The sequence below is a fragment of the Cydia amplana genome, chromosome 23, assembly GCF_948474715.1.
Source record: "Cydia amplana chromosome 23, ilCydAmpl1.1, whole genome shotgun sequence".
In the NCBI taxonomy this organism is placed as follows: Eukaryota; Metazoa; Arthropoda; class Insecta; order Lepidoptera; family Tortricidae; genus Cydia; species Cydia amplana.
Window position 1 is genome coordinate 6,894,743 of NC_086091.1, and position 9,637 is coordinate 6,904,379.

At 36.0% G+C, this 9,637-nt stretch overlaps 1 protein-coding gene across 3 annotated transcripts in view; it reads left to right on the forward strand.

Moving 5' to 3' along the window:
* The window catches only part of LOC134658830 (GTP cyclohydrolase 1), a 31,322-nt gene extending 26,090 nt beyond the window's left edge, over positions 1–5,232 (forward strand). For 2 of the 3 annotated variants that reach the window (XM_063514495.1, XM_063514496.1), the window contains exons 3-7: positions 1,354–1,461; positions 2,237–2,338; positions 3,296–3,461; positions 4,088–4,204; positions 5,047–5,230. In XM_063514495.1, coding sequence (XP_063370565.1) covers positions 1,354–1,461; positions 2,237–2,338; positions 3,296–3,461; positions 4,088–4,204; positions 5,047–5,176 — 623 coding nt within the window. In that variant the 3' untranslated portion in view covers positions 5,177–5,230. Of the gene's footprint in view, positions 1–1,353; positions 1,462–2,236; positions 2,339–3,295; positions 3,462–4,087; positions 4,205–5,046 lie in introns of all 3 variants that reach the window. The other variant, XM_063514497.1, reaches the window with a different exon arrangement.
* Positions 5,233–9,637: the final 4,405 nt, after the last annotated feature.

The following is a 9,637-nucleotide window of genomic DNA, read 5'->3' on the forward strand; positions in this document are numbered from 1 at the left end:
TGCTTATAATTAGGTCACTTATGTTTTTGTCTTAGTTACTTGCGTTCTGTTCAGTGGGCTTAAGTTAATTATGTCAGGTAAAGCAATTGTTTATTTAATTTTAGATAATTAGACATAGAGTAATTAGTTTTTACATGTCTACTGATATGAGCTTAAAGCTCGTATAGCATAAGTACGCGACTTTTTATTGGAGTAATTTTAAATCTCGTTTTAACGTTGGCAAATATAAATCAAAATGTGTAACACAATCCAAGCAATTAATTAAAAATATTATGTATGTAGGTATTATGTACATGAATACAATCATAATATGTACACTACAGTAATGGCACAATGTGTACATAATATGTGTATGCCGTATGTAAATAACCATACAAATCTACTACCATTGTAATTTTGTGCGATGAATTCATTATGTTAGATTTGTATGGTTAAACCAAAATTTAATTTGTATGGTTATAAGAAAACCTCATAACAATGAATGAAAGGCAATTTCAGTCATGAAATTTGAATAGTGTATGCTAGTCTACTAGATATCTTATTACGTAAAGACTATTATTGGTGTTTATGTTAACAATTTGTTAAGTTACTCTAGGTATCTTCATATTTCAAGCTATGCAAAATAATTGGTTACAAGTTCAATAGATAATAACAGGTTGCATACTGCTTATATGTACTCGTACTACATATTCAGACCATTTTTCTTTCGTCTTTGGTCGACAAACAAATTACGTATGGTCGGTTGAGAAGCAGACATAAATACAACAATTTATACTCACTCTTAACACTCTAAGCTCTTAACTCGATAATAACATAATTCTGCTCTTATTATTAAATGCCCTTTTTCTTTTACAATAAATAATTAACGTAATAATAAATAATCATCATCATCCTGGACCTTTATCCCTATTTGGGGTCGGCCTTCCTTGTCCTAAGCCTCCAGGTGGCACGGTTCCTGGTTAGGTTCTTGTCAATATTTTGTTCTTTGAGGTCTTTTTGGCCCGTCGTCCACCAATTGGCGGGGAGCCTTCCGCTTCCGCGCTTCGTCGTCGGCAAGTATAAGGCTGTTTTGACGATATGGTCTTCGGGTCGTCTTTGTATATGGCCGTACCATCTAAGGCGTTTTTCAACAACTTTCTCGTGAATAGGAGCTACTTTAAAGCTGCCTCTGACATATTCGTTCCTGACTTTATCCATTAGAGTGACGCGTAACGAGTGACGAGTAATAATAAATAATATACGCGATAAAGTAAAGTAAAAAGAAAACTCAACTTACACGCTACAAAAAGCATGAAAGTTCCGAGACGTGTTTCGTTTCCACTTTTGTTCACCAAAGTTATGTTTGTGTTCCAGGACACGAGAATTGCACGTTCCACCACGACCTGGAACTGGACCACAGGCCGCCCACCAGAGAGGCCCTGCTACCTGATATGGCCAGCTCTTACAGACTGCTGCTCACAGGTACACATAAACATCATTCATCATTACCTGTAGATAACAAAAAAGTACCGACTACACATCACAGACTTTTATGGTCTTAATTAGCAGTTCTACTTCACTAAATGGTAATTTCTGAGAGTAAATGCATGAGTTACCGAGGCAATTTACATATACCCAAATCACTTTGTATTGTGAAGGAAGTCTATAATACAAATCAATAAATATTTAAGTATAAGTCTTCGAGAAATTTGAAAATGTAATGTACAGTCACGTACAATGTACATACTTACACAAAAAATATTTCACGATAAAAATTACAATATAAATTTGCATCAATGTCAAAATTGTGTTTGCCTTCTTATCATGATCTTGACGATCGTGTGAATGTTTGACACATTGAATACAAAAAAAAAAACAATAACTTAAATTAATTTTCTGTCCCAAAAATAATAGAAAGATTTTCTCTCCTTTTTGAAGCTGCTTAAAAAAGGCACGCTCGTAAGTTGCTACCGTACGAGCCAAAAGCTCATTTCCATTCAGTGTAAAAGTGAGTCGTTCAAGCGTATCTTAATAAGGGTCAAACCTTTTTGTCTTGTACTCTACAAACATCTCAAGAATAAAATACATTCCTTGACGCTTTTAAAAAGGCCAAAAAAAGGAACCAAATAAAAGAGTCAGTTTTAGTTTCTAGATGATATTGATACCTACTTGATTTATCTTGCAAAGATACTATAATGCGATTCGCCTCAATCAAATTGAAAATTTCTACATAATAATTATAATAATGGCGTTTCAGGTTTAGGAGAAGACCCAGACAGGCAGGGCCTGCTGAAGACTCCAGAGAGAGCCGCCAAAGCTATGCTGTTCTTCACTAAGGGCTACGACCAGAGCCTTGAAGGTATGATTTAACACTTCCCACTTTTCATGGAATATAGAAACTTGTCTTAAAAACTTTACTGGAGAACGAAAAGCTTACGTTTTCCAGTTAAAGATACATTGCTCATTTAAATTTGCAAGGCGCAAAATAGGTAAATATGTATTCATTTATAATTAATTTCTCTATCGCGTCGTTATGTGTTGATTGTCATGTGTGGAAGGTCCGGAAGATTGAATGCGAAAGATAGACCAACGGTCGGTCGGTCCTTGGCCTGTCTTACTTACAAACGTGCTGGAAATTGCATAATAAATAAAATTTCAATATCAACTCTTTAGGACTAATTTAGACGGCGCGCGAACTCGTATACGATTTTAGTTACATTGCGGACCATTGAGGTTACATCAATTCAGCCGACTGATCAAATGACGCAATGTAATGAAACTCGCATGCGAGTTCTCGCACCGTCTAAATGAGCCCTAAGACTCTTGTAATATTCTTAGAATACTAGCAATAGCGATAGCGTCCGTTAGGTATCTCATCTTATCTTATCTTGTACATTTAAACGAGCAACTCTTGTATACCTTTAACCTTTTCGACGCCGTGTCAAACACAAAAGCTGTCACGCTGACGCCACGTCACCGAAGTGTCAAAACTGAAATTGAACTTTATGCATATGCATGTAGGTCTATGTTTCTCTGTGGTCTGTGACCGATTAATCGGTCTTTGACGTTGAACCTACGGTGCGGATATATCGGTCATTGGCGTCCAAAAGGTTAAACGAGCAATTCTTGTTTATTTATTAAACGGCTCTAACGATTTCGATGAAATTTGCTATATTCGGGGGTATTCGGGGGCGAAAAGTCGTTCTAGTCGATATCTGAGAGAACGCTAATTTTTTTAGTTTTTATATGTTTTCCGAGCAAAGCTCGGTCTCCCAGATATTAAGGTTTAATGTGAAACCATCACCTTGATTTCCAGAGGTCCTAAACGAAGCGATTTTCGACGAGGACACAGACGAGATGGTGGTAGTGAAGGACATCGAGATGTTCTCCATGTGCGAGCACCATCTGGTGCCGTTCTACGGGAAGGTCTCCATCGGGTATCTGCCGCAGGGCAAGATCCTTGGACTTAGCAAGCTGGCCAGGTACGCCTTTATTTATCTTATTGCTTTTTAGGGTTCCGTACCCGGATCACTCGTGCGTCTGTCTGTCCGACCATTACCTCCCCCCCCCCCTTTATCTCCGAAACTACTGGGTATAACATTTTGAAAAAAATACACAAAATAGTTCTTTACCTATAGGTGACAGGGAAACCTATTAGAAATGCGCATTCATGCGTGAGTCGGACTTAATGTACGGAACCCTTGGAACGCGAGCCCGACTCTCATTTGGCCGGTTTTTTAAACGCATTTAGGAACTCGGGTCGATCTGTTAATGCCAAATTTTATCAATTTTCTGAAGCAATATAAAGATCAGACTTTCCAACTGGAAGGCCAAACGATCCCTTCTTGGAATTACGCAAACCACAAGTTATGCTCAGCCATTAACTAGGCAGTAAGCAATATTAAATAAGACTAAGTGTTCTAAAGTATTGAGCGAAATTGCACAAGGTTATTAATAGCCACATAATCAGGCATTGCTCTTTAAGAGACACCCTTATGTTTGGCAAAATATTGAAAAATTAACGCTTTTCAAAAACCATCTCGGAATTTCCATCATCATCTTTAAGTTTTTTTCTGAATAATCTAACAATTCCCCTTTAAATTTCCAGGATAGTGGAGATCTACTGCCGCCGCCTGCAGGTACAGGAGAGACTGACCAAACAGATCGCTATCGCCGTCACCCAGGCCGTCCGACCGGCGGGCGTCGCCGTAGTCATAGAGGGAGTGTAAGTATCGTTTTTAGGGTTCCGTACCCAAAGGGTAAAAAACGGGACCCTATTACTAAGACTTCGCTGTCCGTCCGTCCGTCCGTTCGTCCGTCCGTCCGTCTGTCACCAGGCTGTATCTCAGGAACCGTGATAGCTAGACAGTTGAAATTTTCACAGATGATGTATTTCTGTTGCCGCTATAACAACAAATACTAAAAACAGAATAAAATAAAGATTTAAGTGGGGCTCCCATACAACAAACGTGATTTTTGACCGAAGTTAAGCAACTTCGGGCGGGGTCAGTACTTGGATGGGTGACCGTTTTTTTGCTTGTTTTGCTCTATTTTTTGTTGATGGTGCGGAACCCTCCGTGCGCGAGTCCGACTCGCACTTGGCCGCTTTTTTTTTTTAATCCAATTAGAATTAGATGAGGGTCAATCGGTCCTCGCTAGGAGTACGGGCGGCCGATTGCCTTTAAGTTAAATCTTAGTTGTCTGTACTAGTGGTTAGTGGTTATTGCGTTATGTGTTGGTTTCACTCAGACGCCACGTCATTGAAGTGTCAAAACTGAAGTTGAACTTTATGTATATGCACGTAGGTCGATGTTGCTCTGTGGTCTGTGACTGATTAATCCGTCTTTGGCGTTGGACCTACGGTGCGGATATTTCCGTCATTGGCGTCCAAAAGCTAAACCCTTTGACCGCCAAATACCAATTTCAACCTCCGTGCATTCCGACAAGCGATGCAATGAAGCGTCCGCGCCGCGCAACATAGGCGTGGCGTTCAAAGGGTTCAGCATCACTATGCGAATATATCATTTTTTTATGTTTCTAAAATTAACAGCCAATTTTCTCCCACAGTCACATGTGCATGGTGATGCGTGGGGTCCAGAAGATCAACAGCAAGACCGTGACCTCCACCATGCTGGGCGTGTTCCGCGACGACCCCAAGACCAGGGAGGAGTTCCTCAACCTCGTGCACTCCAAGTGAGAACGATGCCGTCACTGCCGCTCGCTCGAGCCTTCAAGGCTCAAGTCTTAAGCCTTTAAGGCTCGAGTCTTAAGCCTTAATGGCTCAAGTCTTAAGCCTTTAAGGCTCAAGTCTTAAGCCTTAATGGCTCAAGTCTTAAGGCTTTAAGGCTCAACCGAGCCTTTGAGGCTTGTGCCTTAAAGCCTTTGAGGCTTTGGCTGCAACTTAAGGCTCGAGCTAGCGCTAAAAACCCTTTGAAATAATTATGATTATTAACGCCACTTAAATTAGCAAAATAATGTTTGGTTTTATTACGATTTGTAAGTCTTTAATTAAATTAATTTCTTCTTTCTTTTCCTTCTTCCTAATGTCTACAGTTATTACTTATTAACAAATCTTAATAAAACCAAGCTTTGATCTGCAATATAATGCACGAAATTACTATGCTCGCCAATTCATAAACATCCAGTAAATTTTAACAATGCGTTGTTGATTCTAACTTAAACTCAAGAACAATAAAAATGTGTTAGTTAATAAACACTCATAAAACCCCATTTTTAATAGTCTTCACGTAAAGTTTTTCAAGATGTTTTAGACAATTTATAATACCAATATTTATTAAACGGGATGGTAAGCTCAGTAATTATGTGCGTTATTTTGTTAATTTTTTATTGACTGCTTTTTTTATTAGAAAGCGTTGTTACTTTTGAATTAAATTAATTTGTATCCGGATGCAAAATTGTTATTATCTTTTAAATACTTTATTCTTGTTGTTTTGTATTCAGTTTCATATATTTTTATTTCTTTGCATTCTTTTGTGCTTTTTTCCAGTATTTAAGTAATTTTGTAAACGGGATTTTATAACTGCCTTACTTTTAGGTATATTATAATAGTTTGCTTTGCTTGTGAGAATATATTCGTTATAAATATATTTTTGTAATTGATATTTACTTAGGTAACCTAATACTAAAAGAGCAAAAGTTTACATGACAATAAAATAGAATTTTATGAGAAATATGGTAAAATATATTGCCCAATTACCAGGTTTCTCATAAGTTTATTGAGATTTAGGCATTTTTGTATTAATTTAGTTATATTTTTATTGTTGTAACATTGGAAATAAGTGGACCAATCCATTTGTAATATTATTTTTAATTTAAACAAAAATCTCAAGTAATTCATGGCTGATGCTTGACATTTTTGAAAATACTTAAACATATTTTTGATGTTTTATTTATAAATTTTATATTTACCTATGCCAATGACGTTGCCTTAAAATTAAATTATGAATGTCATAATTTTTGATGTTTTAAATTATACAAATAATGAATGTAATTTGAAAAGTATTCTCATTTAAACAATAAAGGTTTTATTTTAAGTTGAATCTGTTCTTTTATTATGTAGTCCTTTCACAAACTTCCTATATGATAATTGATAAATTGAATTGAATAACACCACTGAGCCTTATTCAGATTTAAGATCTTGTTACGTTTTTGATCACAATTTGATACGACCTTGAAGATCGCTCACGTTAATTGGTGCATGCGAAATGAAATAAAAGTCGTGCGTGAGATTTGCGGCAATTTCCAGCACAATCGTCAAGGTCGTGTCAAAACCAGTTCAAAACCTCTAACAAATTGTGATATCTGAATAGGCTCACTATGTCTACAGATTTTAATTTTATAGTAAAATGATCTGTTCTGAAATAAGTCGTTCAATTTTGAAATAATTCAATACTATAAATGAAATAAGTAAATTTGGTGGGATCGTACGGTTCATGAAATTAATTTTAATAAAATACCGTCAGCCTGATAGGAGCACATACAATCAAATTTGGAAACCAATAAATGGGTAAGTCCACTTAAACTATTTTTTGTTTTTTATTTTGTATTTAAATTAAACTAATAGAAATACATAATAATTTAATTATGAAATCAGTTTGTATAATTTCATATAAATAAACATACTAAAATGATAGGTACTTGGAATGTCAGAAGCATTTACAAAATCAACAGTTATGTTACTAGTAGTAATAATGACAGTATGTACTTGCAAGTAATGCCATTGCTATTGACAATGTAGTGATTGAAATGAAATCTCTGGGTATAATAATCTCATTATTTAATGTCAATTATTCTTGTCATTATTACTGGTAGTAGGTTCTTTCTAGTAGTGGTGTAGTGGTACTGGTAGTATCTGAGCCGCCATACATTATATTCGTATACATTTGTAATTTTTATTTTTCAGATCAAACGATGGTGTTTTAGTCAGCCTACCTGGTTTTAAACCAAGAGAACCTAAAAACCGATCTCACCTTTAACAAATAAAAATTGCGGAGCAAGCAATGATTAAAGGCAGGGACACACTTATCCCACGTACGCAACGTATGCAATGCATTATGACAATCTGAACCCTGAAAGTTGTATGCTTAGAAACATACTTGCCATGCGTTGCGTTGCGTATGACAAGTATGTTTCTAAGCATACACATTTTAGGGTGCAGATGTCGTAATGCATTGCATACGTTGCGTACGTGGGATAAGTGTGTCCCTGCCTTAAGTCATCAAACGTACCTATAAAAATATTGAGTATAGGTACTCTTAATTTATTTATTAAATTAAAAATGTACAAAGTTAATGCCTGGTTTAAGTTATTGTTTTTTTTACCTCTCTTACCCCGAGCAACCTACCTACCTAAAATACGTAATGTAAATGTCAAAGAAACTAATTTTCTGGACTTAGAGGTTTGTTTGTTATTCACCTATTCCAAAATTCTAAATACTAATTTCCGTTAATTGATAAATGATAATCAGTAGCTCATTAGCTAAATGCAGACTAAACATGTTTCGGTAATATGAATAGTCTTAATATTACAAAAACAATTAATCACTCTCATATATTAATGAAGACATTAACTACAACATGAAATATATTAATGCGAGTCCAGTTTAGAATCCGACAGAGCAGATCAACCTTATTCCTCATAAAAATACCACAACATAGGTACCCCATAATTTTGTAAGTCGAAAGTATTCTACTCTTGGAGGTATCAAATTGAACTACGTATAAGTTCGTAAGACCACGGATTGACTAAAGGGGTCCACTGATGATCAGTCTGCCGGACGATATCGGCCTGTCAGTTGTTCGGAGCTGTCACCTTTTGCGTTTGACTGACAGCCCTTTAAGAAATTAATTAGACTAATTGGTTTCAACATAGAAGAAGACCACAAAAGGTGTGGATTAAAACTTGATTAAAACCTCCTTAACGCGGGTTGTACGTACGATGAAAATGCTACTTAACTACTTTGGAATCGGGGAGCTACGGCAGTTGACATTAGAAATGAAGATCCGGATCTCACTGATAGAGATTACGATGGAGATTACTTACAGAGCAGGAAAAAGTCTAAGACAGGAAAGGTGAGTTTATACACATATATACATATAACGTAACTAGCGAAGTAGCGACCCGCCCCGGCTTCGTACGGGTTAATAAATTATACATAAACCTTCCTCTTAAATCACTCTATATATATGTAGTTTTAAAGATCTAAGCATAGGTACATAGGGACAGACAGACAGCGGGTAGCGACTTCGTTTTATACTATGTTTTATACTACATTAACACAATAGGTAAAGATAAAAAGTGTTTATTTTAATGAAATAGGGACTTTACTTAATTTTTCTGCCTCTTTGCCTGTCCAAACGGCGACAATTTTTCGCCAATCTGATTAAATTGTCCGATCAAATCAGGCCGTGCGGACGCAAAGCCAATTTGGCTCGCCGAATTCGACAGCCGATTATGACCGATATCACCGATAAAATGGGATGCGGACGCAAGAATACCAATTTGTGACGCTAATATTCACATTTCGGGACTTTTTATAATTTAGAGCACTCAAATATAACCATAAATTTAAAATTGGCGTTTGCGCACGGCACCTGATTTGATCGGACAATTTAATCAGATTGGCGAAATATTGTTCCCGTCTTCGACCGGTATGCATGTTATTTTAAAGATTACGTTAGGTCAAATGTCAACCGTAATTATATGCACTGGCATTGAAGAAATCAGCCAATTAATTTTATTATTAGCAGCTGCACACTATACCGGTAAGTCTAGATTTCTGCAATAAAAATAAAATAAAAGAATAGTATATTATATCAAAATGACCATAGATGCAGGTTGTAGGACAATCTGCGAGGGTTTATGTTATAAATTCCGTGAATAATAGTATTAAGTGAAAAGTTGTTTCTATTTATTCTTGGGGTTTTTTATAGTGATATGTTTTTTAATTTTAATAATAATTTCTTTATAAACTTTACCTTGAACGTTATCTAGTTTGTATATAATAAGTGACTCTATGTATAGTGGAATTTCTACTTTACTATCAGTGTCTACAATACTTCATTAAAATTACTATTGGTAGGTAGGTACCTACTCTTAAACTACGCATCACTACATTGGTTTGATATTTACATTGATT